Here is a 26,259-nt window from a genome sequence, read left to right on the forward strand (position 1 = left end):
CTCCTTCGCTCAGTGATCCCTGCAAACTATGTTTTCCAGACCCCTTGCCAACTGGATTTTGGCTCCATGTGGCCAGCAGGAGGCCCTGGAGGACAGTTGACAGTGGGAAGGAATGACAAAGCTCAAGTGTTTTTTGGCCTCTGCTTCTGATGGTGTCTCAGGCAGTGGCCCCCGTTCCTCTGCAGCTGCAGCTCCCACAGGGCAGCTCCCAGCGTAGACCCAGCTCTCATCCAGTGAATTCACCCCTGGGGTCATCACCCCCACTGTTTGTCCCTTGACCCTGAAGGTGGAAGCATCTTCCTCTCGTTGATAATCTCAGGTTACCTAACTTGTCTGCTCCTTCTACACCTTTATAACCAGAATTAAATCCCCGCTGCAGAACTGACTAGGATGAGCTTGGTTTTCCTGCCTGATAAGCAAAGAATAAGAAGCACCCAGCGACCAAGCCCTTCTGGGTACTGGGGGACAGGACCTTCCTGTGGCACCGGGAAACCTGGAGCAGCGACGGCGGCCAGGGCACCTGGGCCTCTGACACGTTGCTCTGGAGACCATTGCCTTTCGCTGCTGCTACTTTCATACAGAAATAGCATCTCCATATTTGAATCTATTCCCTTAAAAAACCCTTTTTAACTCTGGCTGCATGTAGGGATACCCTAGGAAGCTTTACCAAAATGAAAAGTGATACCCATGCCCACCACATCAGCTGAATCTGCAAAGGAGAAAGAAAAAAGGAAAGTTTTTTTAAAAAAGCAATAATGTTCTTCTAAAGCTCACTATCATGCAGCCAAGGTTGAGGACCTTGAACAAGAGGACAGAGATTGTTAGTGTAAATTATTCCAGAACGAGTGTACTATGGACCCTGATATGATTTGGCTGTGTCGCCACCCAAATCTCATCTTGAATTCTAGTTCCCATAATACCCACGTGTCTGTCACAGGAAGGACCTGGTGGGAGGTCATTGCATCATGGGAGCAGTTACCCCCATGCTGCTGTTCTCGTGACAGTGAGTGAGTTCTCATGAGACCTGATGGTTTTATGAGGGACTTTCCCCCTTTTGCTCAGCACTTCTCCTTGCTGCCGCCACGTGAAGAATGACATGTTTACTTCTCCTTCCACCATGATTGTAAGTTTCCCAAGGCCTCCCCAGCCATGCTGAACTGTGAGCAATTAAGCCTCTTTCCTTTATTATTAATATTAATAATAAGTAATAAATAATAAGTAATAATTAATAATAAAATGATATTATTAATGATATTATTATTAATAAAGACATTACCAAGACTGGGTAATGTCTTTATTAATGCAGACTCATATAGACCCCTAAATACAAAGGGAAGTGCTGCAGTGAGAACTGGATGCCTTTCTCAAGTCGAGTGGACCCATGCCTGCTTGGGAAACACCTTTGCGGCTGGGCGGAACAGGGGGAGCGCAGGGACAAGAGCAGAGCAGCCCCAAGACTTGCCGCCTTCCAGTGTACTCTGGTCAGTCTCCTCGCGTGTCTTTAGCCAAACGGATGGGGCACTGATTGCAGGTATGAGGGAACTCCCTGTGGCGGTCTGGGGCCCACCGTGGACCACAGTGATTCGCTTCTGCACCTCTCCCACTGTGCCTGGCGCAGATCTGGTGCCTGGTGAATGCTTGATGGATGGATGAATGGATGAATGAGTTGGATGCTGAGTAGAGAAAGCCTTCTGTTTTACATGTAAAAACTGTATCCCTTCTAGGGCCTTTTAGTCTTAGCAGTTAGTGCTACCGCAGAGACCCTCCATCCATCAATTACGAAAATTAACTGTAAATTATCCTTTTGCATAGTTAATTCAGCCTCTTCATTCTGTGTTTAGAAGCGCTCAGCAGGCATAAAATTCAATAGTAAAAGCTTTGGAGCAAATCCAGTTTCTGTCGTCTGTGATAGTTTGAAAATGCAAAGTTTTAGGAGTGGACCTTGGAGCGTGTCTGTCCTGGAAGGTCTCCAATGAGCTCTGTGTCTTGCTTCTCTCTGGGAATGAGCTCAACCCTTCTGGAAAGGCTGATAGCTTCAAAGGATGCTTCTGTCCTTTCCAGCTACACAGAGAGGCCTACTCCCTTCATGAGTAAACATGAATACCAACCTGACTTGTGGAAGGAAAGAAAAGTATGACTGTCAGGGCACTCGGCTACTGGAGCAATCACCATCTTCACTGCTCTATTCACTCGGCAAACATTTGCCATGCACTTTCTATGAGTCAGTGCTGTGATGTATCATGAAGCGATAACGGGGACTAGAATGGTGTCCTCGCTGTCATGGGGCTCATGCCAGACAAAGGAGGAGGCAGATGGTGAACACCAAACGCATAGAAATGCATCCTGCACCGAGGCCATATACGTAAAGTGGCCGAGTGAGTCCCGTGTGACCAGGGTGGATGTCGTGAATAAGTGAGCCATGGGGTGAATGCCAAGATGGGCCAGCCTTGGGGAAAAGCACAGGCGGGGCACTGAGGTGGAGGGTGCTTGGCGGGTTTGAGTCGTCCTAAGGCAGAAGGACTTGGTAAGAGGGTAGGGAAGGGGATCAGTGCAGTGGCGGTGGAGGGACAGTTTATTATTAGGCTTGTAAGAAAGCAACTGCCTTTTAATGGAAATAACTTTTGTGCCAACCTAGTGTCAGGATTTGGGAGGTAAAAGCATTACAGATCCTGAGGCCAGGCTCAGAATGGTCATTTGATAAACATTCTGTGGCTGAGTATGGTGGCCGAGTGCTGGCTCTGGGAGCAGAGTTTCCTGATATTCACAGTTTTCTTGTCTGTGATCCCAGCACTTTGGGAGGCTAAGGTGGGAGGATTGCTTGAGGCCAGGAAACAAGCCTGAGCGATATACTGAGACCCTGTCTCTACAAAGCTTTAAAATTAAGAAAATTAGTTAGGTGTGGTGGCCAGCACCTGTAGTGGAAGCTACTCAGGAGGTAGGAGGATCACTTGAGCCCAAGAAGTCGAGGCTGCCGTGAGCCACGATGGCACCACTGCACTCCAGCCTGGACAGAGCGAGACCCTGTCTCTTAAATAAGAAATAAAGGTTGCTAAACCATAATCCACTTCAGCTGACCACCGCATGAGTGTATTTCCAATCTACAAGCTCCAGCGTGCAAAAACAATCTGTGCAACCCTATTTCTTCGCCAGGCATTGAACTTGGTGTCTCCCCCCGTTCTATCTGGTGGCAGAAAACTTCATCTCACTCATTCCAGGTCTGATAAGCCATTTCAGGTTGAAACTCGGTAGATTCAACCTCTCGAACTCTGCCTGATCTGCCCAAGATAGACCCAGGAGGGCAAGTTCATCACGGCACTGCGCTGTGTAGGAAATGTTAGGTCTTCAGGTATTCACCCTCTCGTGGCTTCCTTCACAGGGGTTTGTAATTCCATCATTTAGCCTTGAAATTTACTGAGGCATCCATGTTTCTACCTGGTCTCCAAGTACATAGTCTGTGCCATCTTCGCTGCTCCACCCATTCTTCCTGCAAGAAACTGAGGCCAGGTTCATACTTGCCTCAGTTCTCGCCTCAGCTAACTTCAGTGACCTACCCTGGAATTAGGCCAATGTCCCACTGATTTCCATACCATTCAGGGCTTTAGGGGCTTGGGGATTGGGGTGGCTTCTTCTGAATTCCTCTCTGCCTGGGCATCCCGATCTAATCCTGATCTACCTCTGCCACATGCTGCTGGCAAAGTGCAGAGGAGACTTTAGGATCACTCGGGAATGAGCAAGAGAACTCTAGAAATCAGAACCTTCATCTATTGCTGCTTGACAAGGTGGCCCGAGGTTACTGGCTCCAAACAAATATTTGACATTTCTCACGATAAGTCGGAGTTTTCTGGGCCGTTCCTCTGTTGGAGCTGTATCCATCTGATGCAGTCACTTGTGGCTGGGTTGGCCAGGCTTCTCCCCTCTCCATGGGATCCTGCATCTAGGGGTCTTCATGACACATTGGCTTCAGAGCAGTGCTCTGAGAGAGTGAAAAAAGCAGCTAGAAGGCTCTCCAAGGCCCTGGAAATTTTGTATCGTCAGTTCTGCAGCCTTTCAGAGGCTGAAACAAATCACAGGGCCAGCCTAGATTCAGGCGGGTGAGGAGACAGATGCTCCTCTCGATAGACCGATGGACGGCAGGGCAGAGTCCACTTGCAGAGGGGTGTGCATACTGAGGCGGGTGAGGAGACAGGTGCTCCTCTCGATGGACCGATGGACAGCAGGGCAGAGTCCGCTTGCAGAAGGGTGTGCATGCTGAGGCAGGTGAGGAGACTGATGCTCCTCTCGATGGGCGGCACAGCAGAGTCCCCTTGCAGAGGGGTGTGCATACTGGGGTGGGTAGCATCTGAGACCATTTAATAACTTACCACAGCGTCTAACAAAAAGAACAGATGTTGCTTTTAGCAGTTACAACAGAGGGAATGAGAGCACAGGAAACTGGCTCAAAGTGAGGGCTGAGCTCCGCCCTCCAAAGGACCTGCACACACTCGTGCCTCTCCCCTCCAGCAGGCCCTCCGTGCCTGTGTTTAGTCTGGCCAGGAGTGGATGCTGGGCGGAGGGCTTGGTGAGTATTCTTCCCGGATATTTTCTTCACGTACAGCCAGTCTACAGATTACTTTATATATTTACTTTTTTACTTGGGAGCCCTAAATGTTACCTCTCTTTTCTTCCACTGTGCTGGCTTTTCGGAGGGCAACAGCAGCCTCCTCGCTAACTTTCAGGACTCGGGGCACAGGAAAGAAACTCAGTTAGTCACCAGTGAGGAAAACTGCTTGGTTAACATTTCATAGCATCATATAAAACTGTGCAAACTAGAGTGTCTGCGAGAGCAGGAGGCAAATTGGAGGCCCTGAGAAACAAAGCTAGAATCAAAGAATTCTATGTCCTTAAGAGAACTCCAACTGTGGTCAGGCCAGGGAAGAACCCCACTTGTGGTCGGGCCAGAGTGGAAGGAGGGTCATGTTAGCTGCTGTGGAATGGGGAAGTGCAGAGGGCAGAGAGTGTCAAGAGAGAATGTCGAAGGTGCGCGTTTTCCCTCCGTGTCCCTCTCCCTGGTGGAATTTGCCTCTCCCATCCAAAGCCTTTCCAGCAAGGAACTTGTATGAGTCAGGGTTCCCCAGAGACATAGAACCAATGGGGTGGGTGAGTCCATAGGTATAGATTTAGATAGACAAATTTATGGCTACAATGGATGAATGGATAGATATGATAGATTGGTTGGTGAATAGATCAGATGGATTGATTTATTGAACATTAGATAGAATGGATAGAATGATTAATTGATTGGTGGATAGATGGGATGAGCGGATGGATGGATAGATGGATGTGTGGATAGAGAGATAGATGGATAGATTGATAGATGGATAATAGATGGATAGATAGATGATACAAATGGATAGATCATACAGGGATAGATGGCTAGATAGATAAATAATGGATGGAAGATGGATAGATAGATAGATAGAGGATAGAGAGATGATACAAAGGGATAGATAGATCATAGAGGAATAGATAATAGATAGATGGCTAGATAGATAAATAATGGATAGAAGATAGATAGATAATGGATGGATGGATAGATAATAAATGGATGGATGGGTAGATAGATAATGAATAGATAGTAGATAGATGATAGATGGATAGATGGATAATAGATGGATAGATAGATAAATGATGGATAGAAAGATGATAGATAACGGATGGATGGATACATGGATGCATAGATAATAAACAGATGGATAGATAATAGATGGGTAGATAGATGGAAGGATGGATAGATAAATAGATGGATATATAGATAATAGATGAATAAATGGATGGATGGATAATACATAGATAGATGTCAGATTATGGATAGGTGGATGGATGGATGAATAGATAGATAGAATATAGATAGATAGATAGATAGATATATAGATAGATAGATAGATAATGAGGAGTTGGCTCATGCAATTATAGAGGCTGGCAAGTCCCAAGCACTGCAGTTGTCAAGCTGGAGACTCAGGAGAGCCAGGAAAGTATTCCCATTCTGAAGGTGTAAGGACCAGGGAGACAATATCTCATTCTGAGTCCAAAGGCAGGGAAAAAGTTGCTGTCCCAGGCGATCAGACAGGAGGAATTCCCTCTTACTCTGGGTAGAGTCAGCCCTTTTGTTCTGTTCAGGTTTTCAGTTGACTGAATGACATTCACCCACATTGCCGGGGACCAAGGGCTTCACTCAGCTGAGATGTTAATTTCACCCAGAAACACCCTTACAGATACATCCAGAATAATGTTTGCCCAAATGTCTGGGCATCCCATGGCTCTGTCAAGGTAATGCATAACATTAACCATCACAGAGACCAGATGGGACAGGAGGATGGGGGTGCATGACAGATCTGGTGTGACATCCTTCGATACCCTCAGTGACATCATGTCAAACCACCTCCTGAGGTATCGGCTGGGGAGAGGGAAGTAGGAGAGGACAGTTTCATGCGTGAGGCATCACTGGGTTTTCCCTCATTCCCCTTTCTATTGCTTTAGGTGTCTCCTAAGGTCCTGGGCAGCAAGGTTGGTCTCCCACTGGAGAATTTACACTCATTGGAGAGTGAGATGTGAAAGGGTCATTGTCAGGTTCCTTGAGCTTTTCAGGTCATTTGTGGGGGTCTGTAGAGCCCCCATGCACTCCAGTTCCATCTTATCTGAGAATCACTTTGAAAGATTCATCGTTTTTTGGCAGAACCCTCTGTCCAGCATGTTAATTGGATCTGAAGCGCTGGACTCAGTGCCCACTTTGGGCTGGCCTAGGGCCCACCATTGCAGCATGGGGAAGCCCACTGTGATGCCTGTGGAGCATCGGGAGCCTGCTTGGGCCAGGGGCTACGTGAAGCCAAGACACCCGAACCTCTGAGGTCTTCTTGGCAGCTGCACTTCCTGAAGTGTGACCTAATTTAGCCCAAGCTTCAGCTGCTGGAGAATGACTACATGGCACACTTCTGGTGTGCGAGGCCCATGCAGGCCACCTGCTCTGCTTCAGGAAGTTGCATCCTGCATGGAAAATAAAAACCATCAGGCTCTCAAGAGCACAACGGACCCCTCCCCCGTGTGGCCAGGGGTTCCCTGGAGCCATCCCCCGGGGCTTTCACACAGGAGGGGCCAGGAAGAACCGGAAGCTCCTATGGTCTCTCTCCTCTCTTAAGAGCTTCGTTTCATCCATGGTTTTATTCCCCCTGCCTGTATTTCCCTCGCTGCCCAGCCTCCTTTCTTAATTGGATTTGCTTCAACATTTACGCAGTGGGAGATTTCCCATTTTTTAAAAATCCAAACTTCTGTTTTATTCTTGGAAAACAGAATTTCTGGCAACAAGGGGCCTAGATTTGCACCTGGCTGTGGTGGGCTAGAACTGGGAGGCAGCTGCCTCTAAATGTGGCAGAGGGCCCCTAGTGTGTTACAACCTCTGTCAAGGCCTGTGTGTGACAGTGCAATCACCTGCTTTCCACCTTCCTGGCTTCCAAAGGCGCTTAAGTTTGTGGACCCTGCCACAGATGGACACACCTCCCTGCCTCTCTCACCTCCACGCCAAGCGACTCATCAAAGGGGCAGGTCTTGGTTCCAGGGGCCTCTCTTATATATTGACAAACTTTTCAGAGAGTGGATCTTTTCTAGAATTTTTAAAATTCATTTTATGAATATGAAGTCCTGTTATTGCTGGAGCTCACCAGTAAACAAAACAAGTTTTTAAAACCCTTTCACGGGGCTTACATTTTAGATAAGAGGAGCTGGAAGAAGTCAACAAATACGATGAATAAGGAAGATACAGGACAGGGGGAGGGTGAAGGTGCTGTAGAAAAGGCCAGAAGTAGAAGAGGAGGCAGGAGGTGTAGGTGAGAGGGTGATATGGGAGGGCTCATGTGAGCGGAGACCTAAAGGAAGTTGAGGAAGCTTCCGGATGTGTGACGGATGATTATTCCAGGCAGAAGAAGGAGCAAAGTGCAACGTCCCTAAAGCAGGAATGTTCCTGAAGTGTTTGAAAGCTTCGAGGAGGTCAGTGGGGCTGGAGGAGAATGAGCAAGGGGAGGGGTAGAAGAGTCCCAGGGGTGAGGGTGGGTGGCACCAGTCAGGCTCAGCCTCGCAAGCCCTGGAGAGGACTTTCACTTAAGCCAAGTGAGATGGGGAAGCCCTTGCAGGTTTAGGCCACAGAAATCTCATGGCCCAAGTCACATTTCAGGAGAATTATTCTGGCTGCTGCACTGAGGAGAGATGTGGGGTAGTGGGGGGTTAGGGCAGAAATGGGCATCCCAGTTAGGAGGCATTGAAATGACCCAGGTAAGAGATGATGGTTGCTTGGGCTGGAGCAGTCATAATGAAGGTGGTGGGAAGTGCTCAGGTTCGGAATGTGTTTTCAAGATAATCCTGATGAATTAGATGTGGGATGTGAAAGAAAGAATTCAAGAATGACTCCTGGTTGGCTGGGCGTGGTGGCTCAAGCCTGTAATCCCAGCACTTTGGGAGGCCGAGACTGGAAGATCACAAGGTCAGGAGATCGAGACCATCCTGGCTAACACGGTGAAACTCCGTCTCTACTAAAACATACAAAAAACTAGCCGGGCGAGGTGGCGGGTGCCTGTAGTCCCAGCTATTCGGGAGGCTGAGGCAGGAGAATGGGGTAAACCCCGGAGGCGGAGCTTGCAGTGAGCTGAGATCTGGCCACTGCACTCCAGCCTGGGCAATAGAGCAAGACTCCGTCTCCAAAAAAAAAAGAAATTAGGAAATTAAAAAAAAGAAAATGAGACTGAAAAGCTTGTTAATCACAGAGAGAAAACACTTCTGTGTACAGCAGTAATTCTCAACATTGACAACACATTAAAATCACTTAAGTTTTTAAAATACTAATGTCTGAGTGTCGCCTCTCAAGATTCTGATTTTGTTAGTGTAAGGTAGACACAGCTATTGATTGTTTTTCTTTTAATTTCCCCAGGTAATTATAATAGTCAGCCAGGATGGAGAGCCCCTGCTTTAGAGGATGGGGAGACTCAGGTTTCTTCCATAAGGATTGCAATTCTTTTAAGCAGTTTCACTGCATCAATATGATTTGCAATATTCTCTCTTTTTTCACCTTTTCATGCATTATCTGCTTCTGTAAATTTTTAGACTTTGGAGAATGGGGTAGAGAGAAGTGAAATGTGGCTTGTTTGGTTTTTTTGGTTTTTGTTTTTGTTTTGAGACAAGGTCTCACTCTGTCACCCAGGCTGCAGTGCAGTGGCCAGATCTCACCTCACTGCAACACTGTAATGTCCGCCTCCCTGCAACACTGCAACCCCCACCTCCCTGCAACACTGCAACCCCCACCTCCCTGCAACACTATAACTTCCACCTCCCTGCAACACTGTAACCTCTGCCTCCCTACAACACTGTAACCCCCACTTCCCTGCAACACTATAACTTCCACCTCCCTGCAACACTGTAACTTCTGCCTCTCTGCAACAATGTAACCCCCACCTCCCTGCAACACTGTAACCCCTGCCTCCCTGCAACACTATAACCTCTACCTCCCTGCAATGCTATAACATTCACCTCCTCAGGCTCAAGGGATCCTCCCACCTCAGCCTCCCAAGTGGCTGGCACTACAGACTGCACCACCACCCTGACTAATTTTCAGTTTTTATTTTTGTTTTACTCCTTTGTTTGTGGATACAGGGTTTTACCATATTGCCCAGGCTAGTCTCAAACTCCTGAGCTCAGGTGATGCACCTGCCTTGGCCTCACAAAGTGCTGGGATTACAGGCATGAGCCACCCTGCACAGCCTGTTTGGCTTTTCAAATTTGAACTCATAATGCAATTCAAGGGTGCTTGGAAATGGGGTGACCTTCATGCACTTTGCTCCTCCCTGCTTTCGTGTCTCTGTTTTCCCACACCCTGAACTAGGTACAGAGACCTTGGATGAAGGAGGGACTCCCTCTGTAAAAGGCCAGATTCTTTCTCATTCCTCTGGCGTATTGGATCTGGGTGTGTTGGCTTAGCTCAGCCAATCAGAGCTCCTTCCTCAGACCTTTGAAGGAGGAATCCTTAAGGCAAAGACTCAAGAACAGGAGAAAGTTTTTGACATCAGCAGCACTGTCCTCTCTAGAACTGGCATCTGAGGTTCTAGCTTTGTAGGCTTCCTTTTCTCCCACCTAGGCCCCATGCCTATTTTTCCAGTCTCCCTGGTAATTTTGAGGCATTTATTCCATTCTCTTTTCCTTGTCAATCAATGCAGGGTGTTTTCTGTTGCTTGCAACTCACACCACCAAGGGGCATGGCTCTGCACCAGGTAGAGATCCAGAAAGCCCTCAGATGTGAGTGCTGACATTAGGGTCAATGGGACTTTCTAAGAAAGCCCTTCCCAGTGAGGAAGCAAGTGTCCTTGCCTTCATGAAATACTCATGAGGTGGAATGAATAAAGCAAAGCCTGGATCGAGTGATTCTCTTCTCCTGAAGCGGCTTCCCTATGAGAAGGTTGATTTTCTTTATTTGGTTGGTCTCTTTTCTTTCTGCGGGCACTAAGCTGTCAACCAACTTTGGAGCTGAAATCCCTGACTCCCTATAGTAGGGAAGTAAAGCCCTTTTGGCTTTTAACACATCCCCAGACTCAATTTTCTTACCAAATAGAGTCTGACGGCTAAGAGGTTTGGTAAATTAGGTTTCCAGTGGTCCAAACTTGATTGTGACTGCTGGGAGAATTTATTTGCTTTTGAGTAAGAGCTTTTTAAGCCAATTTTGAAAATTTAGTTCAAGAGTTACCGCAAGAAATCTACACTATTGATTTAGCAGGTGATAGTTCTTGGGTGCTCTCTGGAGTCACTTAAGTGTTGAAATTCCTGTCTTTATTACTCCAACAACATCACAAGCCCCATATGAGCTGATGTGAAAGACTCTTGCTCCCTTCAAGGCAAAGCTTAGCAAATATTTCAGTCTGATTAGAGTCAGTGGAAAGGCACTGACCGCAGAAGACTTGAAAGAAGGAAAGATTTCTTATTTGTTTAGTCTCTTTCTGCCAGCACAATGTGCATTATGGCATTGTGTCCACAGAGGCAGGCACTCAGGAAGTGCAGTGTATACACATCTTAGTGAGTCCCAGTTCACACTGAGTGGTTGGGAGCCTGCCCCTCCACTGTGGTTCGTTCTCAGGAAGCTCCTGGACCAGGCTTCAAGAGTGTGTCTGAATGGTGGCTTCAGGCAGCCAACCCTAATGCCACGGAGCCTGAATGCGATGTCAAGTCCTGCTAAACACAAGAAACAGCTTCCATTTATTGATGCCTGCTGGTGCCAAGTTCCGTTCTAAGTACTTTGACTTGTTCATTCAGATCAACTCCAAAATGGGAGGGATTAACATCCCCATTTTGCAAATAGAGAAAATGAGGCAGAGTTGTTCAGTCATCCAGCCAGTACCCGGGGAAGCCAGGCTGTGAGTCAGGAAGTCCGTCTGAAGCCCACAGCATGCATCCTGACCCGCATGTGCTCCCCTTAAAGGGCCATGGCATCCTGACCCGCATGTGCTCCCCTTAAAGGGCCATGGCTTTTCGTCTCGGTTCAAGCTGCTAACTTTCTTCCTCTCTCCTTCCCTCTCCCACTTTTTTCCTTCCTTCCCTCCTCTCCTCTCTTCTTCATTTCATTTATTGTGTCATTTCTTCTTTTCTCTTTCATTATCTGAATGAAATGCTTGTTGGAGGCCTAATGTTGACAACACATCTGATTGGAGGTGCTCTCATTGCAACAGGAGTATGTCGGGGGCAGGAGCGGGGTTAGGGACCATGCTCACTGCTGTCTCACCCCTTGGAACACCAAGGATCCTGGGCACCACTGTTGGAGAATCACACATTCGTCATTTTTGTGAAGACGTCTTCCATCTCAGGTTCACAACATTTCTATAAAATGCTATTGCCAGAATATGTAGATACTGGAGGGAAACCTTCTAAGACAGAGACAGGAAACTGAGAGTCAGCAGAGATGTTGTCTGAGCTGTGCTACAGCTAAAAAGTGAAGGTTCTTATAATTTAAAATCCAGAGATTTTAGAGGAAAAAAAAAGCTGAGATTCCCAGCTTCTCTAGGAAAATCTTTTGCTGTCCAGTACCACTGGCCAGCCGTCCCCTAAGTCAGCAAGGACAGAGTGGAGACCTCCCTTAAAATGAACAGAGTGGAACCAACAACACCAAATCGCCCAGTCACTCATCTCCACAGAAGTGTCAAGTTTCAAAACAGGGTTGCATCTTCGTTAACTTAGATACATCATACTGTGCAGTTTTTAGAGACAAAGAAGACAAGGGCTGTGTGAGGGTGGAGAAAGGGTAGGAAAGAATAGGAATGCACAAAAATAAAGAAACGAGGGCATTGGTTCTGTATCTTCCCAGAGGAATTCTTTGTCTGGTGTCAGAAGGTTGAATCCTGAGGCCTCCCGGTGGCTCATTCCTCTGTTGGATCAGTCTGGTCTGACCTTTGCTCTATCACACACATTCCCAGGGTCCCTGTGGACACAGAACTACCTCTTCTTCATTTTGTCGGAGATCTCCAACTCCCTGAAAGACAGACGTCAGTGTTCTAACCAGGCCCCTGCCCCCAGCGCACCAGGGAGCTTGCCCTCATGTCACCCTGATCTAGAATTCTGTGCAGCTGCCAGAAAGCTGGAGTTCTCATCCAGTTGTGAAACTTGTAAAATTTTTCGCCGTTCTGAAACCAAGAGTAGGTTGAGTTGGCTCACAAGTGATGGGCATCTGAGTGGGGAGCTGCAGAATGTTTCAAACGGGATCCTGCTGAGTCGCCCCCTTCTATCTGTGGTTGAAGAGCAAGTTGATGCAAACACACTTTCTGGCAGCAGAGGTTCAAGAGTGTCTGCTCTGGCACTGGTGCAAAATGAGAACCTTAATCACCACCTCGGGGTTTGTATTGGGATTTGGAATAAGGTATGTGTGGAACCTGGTCCAGTGCCTGGCACATAGTGAGTATATTGTCAACAGTCACGTGTTACTTTTATTCTTATGCCAACTACAACAGAACGCTTTCAGGAGGTCACCTCACTGCTCACAAAAATCACATAACAATGTGTTTCAAGCCAAAAGGAAAAATAACCCTTCTCTTTTCTCTGGTCTGTGACTATGCCTTTCTTAATGCCCTTCGTTAGCATAATGGCAGTGGAGGAGGCTGCTGCTGGAGCATGAGAAGTTGGGCTGGCTTCTTTTTCACGCCTCTTTCCTCCCTGCACAATGGGAATGTCATTATTTCAATCTTCTAGATGGTGCCTCTGAGTCTCGGAGAGATGATGTGAGTGGTTGCCGTGCTCACAGAACTTCGTAAGAGAGTGAAGACAGGTGCAGGCTGAAAGCTCACTGCAACCTCTGTGGTGCTGTGCCAGTATAGGCATCCGTTTGGGACTGAAAGGGGGTCTTTGGACATTTGGGTGGTTGCCACATCCAATACTAAGGGAACTGAATTATTTTCTGAGTAGAGTCAGTCAAGTAGCCATGCAGCGCCTGGACAGCACCAGTACCGGTACCCAGTGGCAGATAAGGAGAATCAGGTCCAGGCATGTTTGCTAAGAAGATGAGATTAAACTCCCCGGAATGCAAAACTGTCTGCAGGCCTGCAGTGAGAGAGGTGGCCCTGGCTGTTGAGTTGTGCACGCTCAGACCCCTGTGGGCCTCAGCTGCTGGACCAAGAACACATCTCTTAGTTTGAAAACTCGCTAGACTCAAGACACCTCTCCCTCATTTTTAAAGACCAGCAATTCATGCTTGAGATTTTCAGCCCCTAGCTTGATGGTCAAGACCTTCGATTTCTTTTCCCTTCCAGAGGAATCTCTAGCATCTCATAAATCATGATTCTCTGAGCCCTATTCCCGGCCCTGTGAACTTAAGGAAGATTCACGAGTCCCAGTGCTTTGTTTGGTGCAGTAACCTCCCCGTTACATCCCTCCACAGCCACTGAGCAGGACTGACGGTGATGTGGTGGAGAGTTAGCGCTATGGCTGTCAATCAAGCCCTGAAGATTGAATGGTGCACTCAATATTAGTGCCCCAGCAAAGGAAAGTGTTTCACTGCTACTCTTCGTGTTGGCACATGCTTGAGATGCAGTTTTTAAGCATATCTGTTGTTTCTTTCTTGATATGCTATGGAAAATCTCCTTTAATTCATCTGCAAACATGTAGCCTTCCAGGGGATGGCAGCCTGAGGTCTTGCTGACCGCTGACCCACCACTTAGCGTCATCCTTAGCATATCAGCAGAGGGCACTGGAGACACCTCAGGCTGGATGCCAAGGCTCACCAGAACCCTGCCCCCACCCCCCACAAATCCAGCATGATGCCTGCCATGCCCATCCTTCTTGTTTCCACCAATAGTGGTTCTATTGACTCAACAGCTCTACAAAGCTTAGCCAACTTCCCCTTCTCTGACCTTCTCTAGCCAATACTGGCAAAAGTTTTCTGTAAGGATCTAGATAAGAAATATTTTAGGTTTTGCAGGCTCTACATGGACTGGTGCAATTACTCAACCATGTTCTTATGATGCGAGAGCAACCATAGGAAAATGTAGACAAATAGGCAAGGCTGTGCGCCAGTAAAATGTTACTCACAAAAATAGGCAGCTGGCTGCCTTTGGTTCACAGGACACAGTTTGCTGTCTCCTGCCCTAAGGAAACAAGCAAACAAACAAACAAAAAACTGTTGGAGCCTTGTGATGTCATATTTGACCACCAGCTGTCTTAGGCAAGGATCTGAAAAGAGCACTGGACTGGGAAACAAGAGATGCTGCATTTTACGTTGATTCTGCACTAGCTAGCTATGTGGTTGTGGGCAAGCCATCTTTCCTTTATTGGCTTTAATTTTATCATCTAAAAAATGAAAAAGTTTGGACCAACAGTAGTTCCCAAAATACATATATTTCAAATGCATGGAATTGGTCAGAATTCTTAGTTGCAGACAAAGAGTCCCTTTAGCTAAGTTTTAGCCCCTCTAAGCAGAAGAGGTGTCATTAAAGGATACTAGGCAATTCACATAATCTCTAGGAGAACCACTGAATTGAATGTGTTTACTACACAGCCAGGGACAGGGCAGCCAGCGATAACACAGACGAAAAAGGTCCGACCTCTGCAGAGGACTATTGTGGTGGAAACACCACTGTCACCCGTTGGCATGATGATGTGAGGGCCTGGATGCCAGGGGCACCCCACAGCTGCCCCGGGAGAACCAGGGCCACTGTGCTCACCAGAAAACCCAAACTCCCTTCTTGGCTTCCGCTCTAGAACCCACTTCTTCATCTGCTTCCCAAATGAGTGGGTCTGACTGGAGCAAACTCTGCTTCAATCCTGCATCTAGCAGCAAGGGGGTCTGAGAATATAGTTTAGGCCTCTCAGCCCCTTTAGCAGAGCAGGACAAGCAGAGGGGGTTGAAGGTGCTATTGAGTGAGTGGCCTACACCAGTGGTCCCCAAACTTTCTGGCACCAGAGACCAGTTTCATGGAAGACAATTTTTCCACAGATGGGAGTGGTGGGGGAAGGATGGTTTGGGGATGATTCAAGTACATTACATTTATTGTGCACTTTATTTCTATTATTATTACATTGTAATAATAATGAATATTGAATAATAATGAACTAATGATATAAATCACCATAATGTAGAATCAGTGGGAGCCCTGAGTTTGTTTTCCTGCAACTAGACTGTCCCATCTGGGAGTGATGGGAGACAGTGACAGATCATCAGGCATTAGATTTTCATAAGGAGCACACAACCTAGATCCCTCACATGTGCAATTCACGATACAGTTCACGCTCCTATGAGAATCTAATGCTGCCACTGACCTGACAGGAGGTGGAGCTCAGGTGATAATGTGAGCTATAGTAAGTGGCTGTAAATAGAGGTGAAGCTTCCCTTGCTTACCCACCACTCACCTCCTGCTGTGCAGCCCTATTCCTTACGGGCCATGGACTGGTACCAATTCATGGCTTAGGGGTCAGGACTCCAGCCTAGAGCATCTGCCACACCTACAGAACTGAACAGAGGCCATTCAGGTGCATACTGCAGGTGTGAAATAAACTGGTTTAGCTCGTCATCTGCAGAGCTGGTAATCATCATTCCAAAGCCTCATCCACACAGACACAGGTTATTGCTCATTGTTGAATATTCTTGGCCCATATCCTTAACGTGTGGGTGCTTCTCTGTCCCGGATGCCAGTCCTTACCTTGTTGGGGGTTCCATGCCCCAGGCGCCGCCACCAAAACCCGAGAGCATCCCTGAGAGGCACTTCTTTGTCTTTATCCTCTGGGTACAATTATGAGGAGAGAAGGGTCCTTTGAACAAAATTGGCTTAAAGCCATTTTCTTTTCTCTCTTCCAGGAGCAGCAGTTTATTCAATGAGGTCGTGCAGATGAATTTTGAAATAGCCAGTTTCAGCAGCCTTTCGGGGACTCAGCCCATCACATGGCAGGTGGAGTACCCGCGGAAGGGGACCACAGACATTGCCGTGTCCGAGATCTTTGTCAGCCAGAAGGACCTGGTGGGCATCGTTCCTCTGGCTATGGTGAGTCCTGAGTTACCCTGGACACTCCTGCATTCAGCCACCTGATTGCATCCTGTGTCCTTCCTGTCCGTCATGGGATGTTTGCTGCAATGGTTTTATGGAGTATTTACTTTCAAAGTTTCTCGTCTTCTCCCACTCTGGAAGTTGTCACTTTTCATTAGCCTAGCCTTTCTCAACTTTAGTCATAAAGTTTAGTCCAGCAAGTCACAATCATTGCTGGAGGTGGAAGTGAGCACCTGTGATTTTGAGAAGCTCCCCAGGTGATTTCAGTGTGCAGCCAGGGTTGGAAACCCCTAAGCTAAAAGGATGGTCAGTTTGCCATCTTTCTGCAAACTTGGCTCCTTCCTGCTCCCCACACCAGGCTTGAGATAGACACCCCTTCATCTCCTCTTTCCTTAGGATGATGGAGCTCACTCAGCATTGAACGATCAGAGGCTGTCACTGGGCTGCAAGGTCAACCTGAAATGTAGAAAGTAGATGAGTGACATTGGGCTTGAGTAGTACAGCACCCCCTATCTGACTCACAATGTGGCCACTCTTAGATTACTATTAGTAGTGTACACTGATGAGAACGTGTAAGCAAACATGCTATTTGTGTGAGTCATGTTATGAGAAATGGATTAATCAGGATTATGAGAAGTGGATTATTCGGGATTCTTTGAGTTATAAAGGCTGCAAACACAACCCAACTTAAACTTGGCTCATGTAAGTTTAAAAGTCTAGAAAAGTGTTTCTCAAACATTATTGGGCATGCAGATCACATGTACATGTTGAGTAGGTGCCCATCCTCACTTAGAAGGTCTGGGTTGGGTACTTATTTTTCAAAGCTCCTAAGCCATGTCAGTGCGGCTGGTCTGCAGACCACACTTGGAGTGTGAGGGGCCTACGTGTGCAAAGGATGTGGTATGGACGGTGGCTTCTCTTCCTTTCTCAGCTCTCCTTCCTCTTTGTTAGTCACAAGGTGGCCCCGGCGATGCCATGCTGGCTCCTTCACAGCATCATGTCCAGCAAGAAATGAGTGGAAACCTCATCACCAATCACTCCAGCAAATCCTCTGGGACAGGGACTGATTGGAACTGATTGGCTTGGGTCATGAGCCCAACTTGAAGCCAATCACTGAAATCAAAAGGATGTGTTAGTCTTATTGCCCAGGCCTGGGGAATGTATCACCCTGGGGCAGGTGTGGAATCAGGTGAAGGAGGTGTAACAGCAGGTGGGACAGGTGTAGCGTCAGGTGGGGCAGGTGTGAAATCAAGTGGGGCAGGTGTAGAGTCAGGTGGGGCAGGTGTAGAATCAGGTGAGGCAGGTGTAGAGTCAGGTGGGGCAGGTGTGGAATCAGGTGGGGCAGGTGTGGAGTCAGGTGGGGCAGATGTGGAGTCAGGTGAGGCAGGTATGGAATCAGGTGGGGCAGGTGTGGAGTCAGGTGGGGCAGGTGTGGAGTCAGGTGGAGCAGGTGTAGAGTCAGGTGGGGCAGATGTGGAATCAGGTGGAGCAGGTGTAGAGTCAGGTGGGGCAGGTGTAGAGTCAGGTGGGGCAGGTGTGGAATCAGGTGGGGCAGGTGTAGCCTCATGTGGGGCAAGTGTGGAGTGAGATTAAGAGCCTGTGCATCATGGAAAAATCTGGCTTTCACTGAAACAGGGAACAGATGCTGGTCAGACAAAACAGCAGGTGTCCACCCCAGAAGGTATCATCTACCACAAAGCTCTGTAAACACTTTGAAGTTAGGGAATGATTCCTTTTGACTTTTTATGTCCTAGAACAGGGGTCAACAAACAGCCCATGGACCACGTCCAGTCTGCTGCCCAGTTTTGTACACCACACAAGCTAACAATGGTTTTAACATTTTTCAATATCTACATATTTAAGTGGTCCTGTCTAGCTACTTCATATGCTCAGTTCTGCCTCTTAGCTCATAAACTCTACAATATTTACTATCTGGCCTTTTAGAGAGAAAATGTGCAGACCTGTGTCCTAGAGCAAACACCAACATCAGCTCTGGATTACAAGTGCTCAGTTTCTGTCTTACCTATTTCGGAAGAATAAGACATTCGAATACTTTGAAAAGGAAAAGTCATCTTAAGAGCGTGAGCTATTACAATGGTCCTTTTCAAGGGAGCACAGGTCTTCCTTCGATGGATATATTGTTATTACTGTGGTTGTTGTGTTTTTGTAATGCTTTTAAGGTAAAGCGAAGTGACTACTAATGTCTGTACTCTTGTCAGGATCCTTTTGTTTGCAAGTAAATGCACGTGAATTCAAACGAGCTTTATTCAGAAGTTCGTTGATTAACAAACATCTTTGCAGCACCAGCACAGAGCTCTGGGCTCTGAACCCTGGATTTGGGTGCTTGTGCAGTGATATGGTTTGGCTGTGTCCCCACCCAAATCTCATCTTGAATTGTAGCCCCCACAATTCCCACATGTTGTGGGAGGAACCTGAAGGGAGAAAATTGAATCATGGAGGCAGTTTTCACCATACTGTTCTCATGATTGTGAATAAGTCTCACAAGATCTAGTGCTTTCATAAGGGGTTTCCCCTTCCACTTGGCTCTCATTCTCTCTTCCCATCGCCATGTGAGATATGCTTTTTGCCTTCCACCATGATTGTGAAACCTCCCCAGCCACATGGAACGGTGAGTCCATTACCTATTTTCCTTGATAAATTACCCAGTCTCAGATATATCTTTATCAGCAGCGTGAGAACGGACTAATACATGCAGTATCATCGTTTTGCATCCCCTGGGATGTACCACTTGACCTCAGCTATGCAAAGCAACATGGAAAATTAGAAAATAGATGAGGCAGTTTAGAGGAACTTCTATTCTCCTGTTTTCTGTATGCTCAAAGTTTTGGTTCAAAATAAGCTTTAGGACATTTATAACTAGGCAAAAAATAAACTTTTGTTGGAAGTAACTAGCTAATAAAACTGCAGCTTTGACTAGAAGATGAGAAATTTAAAAAAAAAAATACTGAACAAAAAGCAAATCCTGTGTTGTCTGTTAGCAGCCAGTGAGACAGCTGGTTAGATCTTTGAACAAATTAAGTATATTTTCCAAGTTGTTGATTGTTTCAAAGAAAACAAACTTCAGAAAGGTGAAATAGGGGATTAACAGATGGAAAATCTGCCTTGCTGGGGAAGTTCTCGCCTTAAAATCAAACCTTCTGAAGCTCCTTTTTAAATCCAAGGAGAGAGCTGGGAGGATTCAGCCCCAGCATTCCCTCATCACCTACTGCCTCTGACTCCCCCTGAGTAAAGGCAATGGGAAAAGCAGGGAGAAGTGCTCTCGACTCTCCAAAAAGCAGACCCTGCAGGCGAAAGCTACCTGAATCTCACTCGCCGGTCCCTGGGCACTGTTTTATTTGGAGAGCGCTGGTTCCCAAGGCCACCGTTTTGCTCATCCTGCCTCCAGGCTTGTTGGCAAGGAGACTCTTGCCTTGTGAGGGCAGGAAAGCTCCAAGTCTTAGCTCCACGGCCCTCCTGCCAGCACCCACATCTCCCTAATCCCCTCCTCCCTGCCCTGGCCCCTTCTGTGCCAGTGTTAGGCCTGGGGGTTGGGGTGAGAGAGGTATCTGAATGGGAGGACCAAGGCCACTTTCTTACATAAAGCTTTACAAAGGAAGGAGCATTTGGGACTAACAAAAACGTTGGCAGTTCAGTTCTTCTTCAATGCAAGAAAAAAGTGTTCACATCCCAAGTTGAGGCCACATAAGCAGAGGCCAGGCACAGATTTCCATGTGAGAGTTTCTGTGTGTCAGTGGCTGGAATGGTGGTCTCTTTTTAAGAATACATGAGTAAGGCCAGGCGTGATGGCTTACACCTATAATCCCAGGACTTTGGGAGGCCAAGGCAGGAGGATTGTTTGAGTCCAAGAGTTCAAGACCAGCTCAGGCAACATAGTGAGACCTCGTTTCTCGTACCAAAATTTGGTGTGTATATATATATGTGTGTGTGTGTGTGTGTGTGTATATATATGTGTGTGTGTGTATATATATATATGTGTGTGTGTATATATATATGTGTATATATATACCAAAATTAGCCAGGTGCAGTGGCACACACCTGTAGTCCTAGCTCCTGGGGAGGCTGAGGTGGGAGGATCGCTTAAGCCCAGGAGTTGGAGGCTGCAGTGAGCCATGATGGTGCCACCGCATTCCCAGCCTGGGCAACAGAATGAGACCCTGTCTCAAAAAAAAAAAGGGGGTGGGGGAGGGAATAAACAAACAGCAGAATTCATTCAACCTCACACTAAGCTCTGCAGGTATTCATTGCTACACATCCTCAGAGGACAGCAGTCAACAGACAACGTTTGCCTTCCTGCAGGTATACTCTAGTGGAGTGACAGAAGGCAAACAGGTAGATACTGCCTAAGGCGAGGTCCAGGTAGTGATCAGACGCTGCTGTCAGACAAATCAAGGAGGGCAAGGGGATGGGGTCTAACGGATTTCTAGCTCTATTAATGTCATGGACTTTCTTCCTACTGCTTATCTGAAATTTAAAAAAACAAAAAACAAAGAAACTAAATGTTAGGCATGAAACTCTAGAGAAGGCAGTAACCACTAATTTTGGCAGGTGTAGGAAGAAGTTCTTTGCCCCCGGGACTGATATATTTAGTCTGAAATTAAATTTCCTGAGAAGTGGTGAGATTTACCTGGAATTTTGAAAAGTTTCAAATCATTGCCATTTTTCATCCTTTGCAAACACATTATGAAATCATTTTCCTTGACCCCTGAAACTTGATGGTAACTTGGGTTTTTTTTTTCTCTTACACAGAGCTTTCAAAATTCCTAGAACATGTTCCTATCTCTCTGCATAAAATCAAATTAAAAATAAAGTGGCAATCAGTAGGGCTGTTTAAAGGAGAAATTGCTACTTGTTCTTGCATCTGCAAAATGATGATCTAATTCTCACCTCTCTGGGGTGTCATGGAGATTCATTAGGGCTTGAGAGATCCTTGGAGCCCCTGGATGAAGCACGCAGCTAGAAAGGATGATCAGGAAAAAGATGGCAGTGGAGCCTTCTCCTGTGACTGGTTTGCCCTTCCAGATCCTTCTGGGCTCCGCTCTGGGCCCTGGGGGCTGGCCCGTGTGAACGACAGCCCCCAGGCTCCCTTGCCCTCTGGCTGCTGGAGGGCTTTAACCAGTGGGAGGCACCAGAGAGAACTGGAGGGAAGGGGTTGGATTACGCCCACCCTCCCAAGAAAGCAGGTTGAAGTCCTAACCCCTGGTGTCTGTGAATGTGACCTTATTTGGAAGTAAGATCTTTGTGGATTTACTGAAGTTGAGAGGAGATCATGCTGGATTCGAGCGGAGTCCAAATGCAGTGACTGGTGTACTTACAAGGAGACAGAGATTTGAACATGGAAGATACAAGAAGAAGGGCCATGTGAGGATGGTGACAAAGACTGGAGCATCCAATAGCACCCAGTAGCCAAGGGAAGCAAAGAGCAGCTGGCAACACGCCGAGCCTAGGAGAGCGGCAAGGACGGGTCTCCCTGGAGCCTTCAGAGGGATTGTGTTGCAGCTGACACCTGATTTCGGACTTTCAGCCTGAGGAACTATGAGAGAAGCAGTGTCTGTTGTTTCAGCCTCCATCCGTGGTACTGTTTCGGGAGCCCTGGGACACAGTGCATCCCCATCTGCCCGGCCTAATGTGTGTCTTGTGGGGGTGAGGGCCTCAAGCATCTCAACTGCCTTGCCCTGCCCTTAGGCCTTGGGGTAGAAACAGGTCCCAGCTGGGACTAGCATGGGGTGCTGCACCGTCCCTGGCTATTTCCCTCCGTTATGCCCACAGCTTTATGGCTCAGCCTTTACAACACCCCCTCCAGTTAAACCACCGAGCAGGCTTCTGTTCCAGCCAGAACCCTGAGTGATACCCGAGAGCTAAAGGCTGCATGCTCCTTCTAGACTCTCTTTTGCTGAGAACACACCATTATCCTCAAAATGTATACATTTGGGCTGGGCACGGTGGCTCACGCCCATAAGCCCAGCACTTTGGGAAGCTGAGGTGGGCGAATCACCTGAGGTCAGGAGGTCTTGACCAGTCTGGCCAACATGGTGAAACCCCATCTCTGCTAAAAATACAAAAATTAGCCAGGCATAGTGGCACATGTCTATAGTTCCAGCTACTCAGGAGGCTGAGGCAGGAGAATCACTTGAACTTGGGAGGCGGAGGTTGCACTGAGCCGAGATGACACCACTGCACTCTAGCCTGGGTGACACAGTGAGACTTTGTCTCAAAAAAAAAAAAAAAAAAGTACATATGTGTGTGTGTGTGTGTGTGTGTGTGTGTGTGTGTGTATCTTCAGGAAGTATTCCCAGGTTGGTCTTTCTTCTCTTCATAGACAGTCAAAATGGAAGGGAGCAGTGAAGGCATATCCTGTTGGGGTTTCTTGACCCCAGTGGCTGTTGCTGGATTTTCCCACCCGAGGGCATCCTATGGTTGTTTTCCTGCATCCTTTGCCCTTGCTAAATTCAAAGACCGGACGTGCATGAACAGGCCCATGGCACCGCAGAGATGCTATCGGATCTGCACATCAATCTGCAGGTGATGGATGGCTTCACTCTGCTCGGGGTCTGTGGGGAAGCGTGTCAGCAATATCTTCTGTGTTCAAGAAGGGCGGAGGCAGGCATGTCTTAGGCTGCGGGGAGATCTCCTTTGACAGGGATTGGAGAATATTGCTTTTAAAGAGACAATGGAAAAATCATGTTTTATTGTTTTTCAAAAACATTCTGTCCTGATCTCCTCTTTCCTATTCCAACTTCAAAATGTTTCATTTGTCACTCTCTAAGAGAATTTTAAGGATGGGTTGGATGCTCTAGGGCAATTGAAAAATGTTTGCTCAGTTGAAAAATAACTGTATGGACAGAGTAAGTATTTTCTTGTCACAGCTGGAGATTTGCTTTGGGATTAGGTTTAAAAATGTCCCTCCCCTCCAACTAACTGGCCCAGATTTTTGCCTAAAAAGTAAATCTCTGATGCATACAAAGCTGTTCTGCCTTAGTAGCGATGTTTGCAGGGTCACTGATTAATTCTCCAATAAATGATACTATACCCACTGCCTGCCAGAGTCAACACTCAAAAAATTTGAGGAATCATTGCTGTCCTTTGTAGCATCATCATTATCTGAACTTTGGTTTCCGCACCAGTAAAAGGAAAGTGGAGAACTGAGGGCTAGCACAGGCCTTTCCAAGTTTAGGCTTTCCATTATGGGACTTGCTTTACTTAGAGAGTAAAGCTATGTTCTGATTTTAAAGATGATATAACTTTGGCCAGGTGCGATGACTCACGCCTGTAATCCCAGCACTTTGAGAGGCTGAGGCAGGCGGATTGCCTGAGCTCAGGAGTTTGAAACCAGCCTGGGCAACGTGGTGAAACCCCATCTCAACTAAAAATACAAAAAATTAGCCAGGCGTGGTGGCAGGTACCTGTAATCCCAGATACTCGGGAGGCTGAGGCAGGAGAATCGCTTGAACCAGGGAGGCAGAGGTTGCAGTGAGCCGAGATTGCCCCACTGCACTCCAGCCTGGGCGACAGAGTGAGACTCTATCTAAAAAAAAAAAAAAAGATGATATAGATGATATAACTTCACTAGAGATTATTGAGACACGAAAACAGAGAATATATACATAAGCAATAATAATAATGATCTATCATCCCAAAGTGAAAAGAGTGATGCAGAACAGAAAAATTAGCGAGAATGACTTAGGCCAGCATTTTCTTCTTCCTCACCTTCCAGGTCAATTGGAGTTTGCGTAAGGTAGGAGGAGGGCCCGGGAGGGAACACCACACTGCCGTGTTAATTAATGACAGCCTTTCTAACTTTTTGCCGTGTCCAGAAACCACTGAGTCTATCATTTATTTAATATTTTTTTCTAAAGAGAGAATAGTATAGAAACTGGGCGCTCAGCTTCAGCCTGACTGTGTTGGGTTGAGTCCCAATGCCTCCTCCTCCTGCCTGTGCGACCTTGGGCAAGTGATTTGACTTCTCTGTGCCTCCGTTTTCTCATTTGTAAAATAGGAATAGGCTGGGTGTGGTGGCTCATACCTGTAATCCCAGCACTTTGGGAGGCCGAGGTGAGTGGATCATGAGGTCAGGAGTTCAAGACCAGTCTGGCCAAGATGGTGAAACCCTGTCTCTACTAAAAATACAAAAATGAGCCAGGTGTGGTGACAGTCGCCTGTAATCCCAGCTACTTGGGAGGCTGAGGCAGGAGAATTGCTTGAACCCAGGCGGCAGAGGTTGCAGTGAGCTGAGATCGTGCCATTTCACTCCAACCTGGGTGATAGAGTGAAACTCCATCTCAAAAAAAAGGAATAAGAATGACCCCCAACTCGTGGGCCTGTTTTGAGAACTAACTGTACTCCGAAATCTTTGCTTGGCACTTAGTAAGTCTTCAGGAAATGCTAGTTATTTTAGCTTAAATAAGCTTCAGGTTAAACTTCTACTTATGTTTGTTAATACAAATATAAGTAGATATTACTTGTGGGTATTCAAACAGTAACTCATAAATCACTTTACACTAGATACCTGACTGTTACTACAGAAATGTTCATCCATGTGCCAGTTAGAATCCTACTGAGTCGGGGAGGTACCACTCTCGGTAAAATCTGTCCATAGAGCACTGCAAACCCAGTGCCACCCTCATGTGAAGAGTGATGCCACCTGCCAGCTCACTGTCTCAAGGATGAGCCCTCCCACTGGAATGTAAGAAATACAGTCCCGAGAGAAAGTAGCGAGGGAGGGGGTGACCCTACACTTGTGCCAGTAGAAGACTGTGCACTAAAGCTGCAGCAGCATTGCAGCCACCCTGCAGGGGTCCTGAGATGGAGACACCCCCAGAGAATCCACACGGCCCTCTAAACCTGAATGGGAAAGTTACACCTGCGTTTCCACTTAACCTCTAACAGAAACTTAGCGTTTTCTTCCTATCATAGTCTATTCGAGCCGCTATCACAAAATGCCAAAAGCTGCATGGTTTATAAACAGTGGGAATTTACTGCTCATGGTTCTGGGGGCTGGAAGTTCAAGATCAGCAGGTTCAGTGTCTGGTGAGGACCTGCCTCCTGGTGCGTAGACGTGGCTTCTCACTGTGTCCCCATGCGGTGGAATGCGCAAATAAGCTCTCTGAGGTCTCTTTTATAAGGACACTGTATTAGTCCATTTTCGTGCTCCTGATAAAGACATACCCAAGTCTGGGAAGAAAAACAGGTTTAATGGACTTACAGTTCCACATGGCTGGGGAGGCCTCACAATCATGGTGGAAGGCAAGGAGGAGCAAGTCACATCTTACATGGAAGGCGGCAGGCAAAAAGAGAATCGCGAACCAAGTGAAAGGGGAAACCGTTTATAAAACCAACAGATCTCCTGAGACTTATTCATTACCATGAGAATAGTATGGGGGAACCACCCCCATGATTCAATTATCTCCCACTGGGTCCTTCCCACAACATGTACGAATTATGGGAGCTACAATTCAAGATGAGATTTGGGTGGAGAAACAGCCAAACCGTATCAGACACTGATCCCATTCATAAGGACTTCACCTGCATGACCTCATCACCTCCCAAAGGCCCCACCTCCTAACCCATCACCTTGGGGGTTGGCATTTCAGCATATGAATCTGGGGGACACAAGCATTGTGAACACAGGTCATAGCCCCAAAAGCATTAGCAGCTGCCACCAAACTCACACATTTCCATGTCATATCATGTGCAGTTGATACAGATGTCATGAAATACC

General features: G+C 47.0%; 1 protein-coding gene across 1 annotated transcript in view; it reads left to right on the top strand.

Moving 5' to 3' along the window:
* TMEM132C (transmembrane protein 132C) overlaps nucleotides 1-26,259 on the top strand; it is a 429,974-nt gene that overhangs the window by 321,891 nt on the left and 81,824 nt on the right. The window contains exon 4 of the mRNA XM_025402559.1: nucleotides 16,337-16,520. Coding sequence (XP_025258344.1) covers nucleotides 16,337-16,520 — 184 coding nt within the window. The remainder of the gene's footprint in view (nucleotides 1-16,336; nucleotides 16,521-26,259) is intronic.

This window comes from Theropithecus gelada, chromosome 11 (genome assembly GCF_003255815.1).
Source record: "Theropithecus gelada isolate Dixy chromosome 11, Tgel_1.0, whole genome shotgun sequence".
NCBI classification, from domain to species: domain Eukaryota; kingdom Metazoa; phylum Chordata; class Mammalia; order Primates; family Cercopithecidae; genus Theropithecus; species Theropithecus gelada.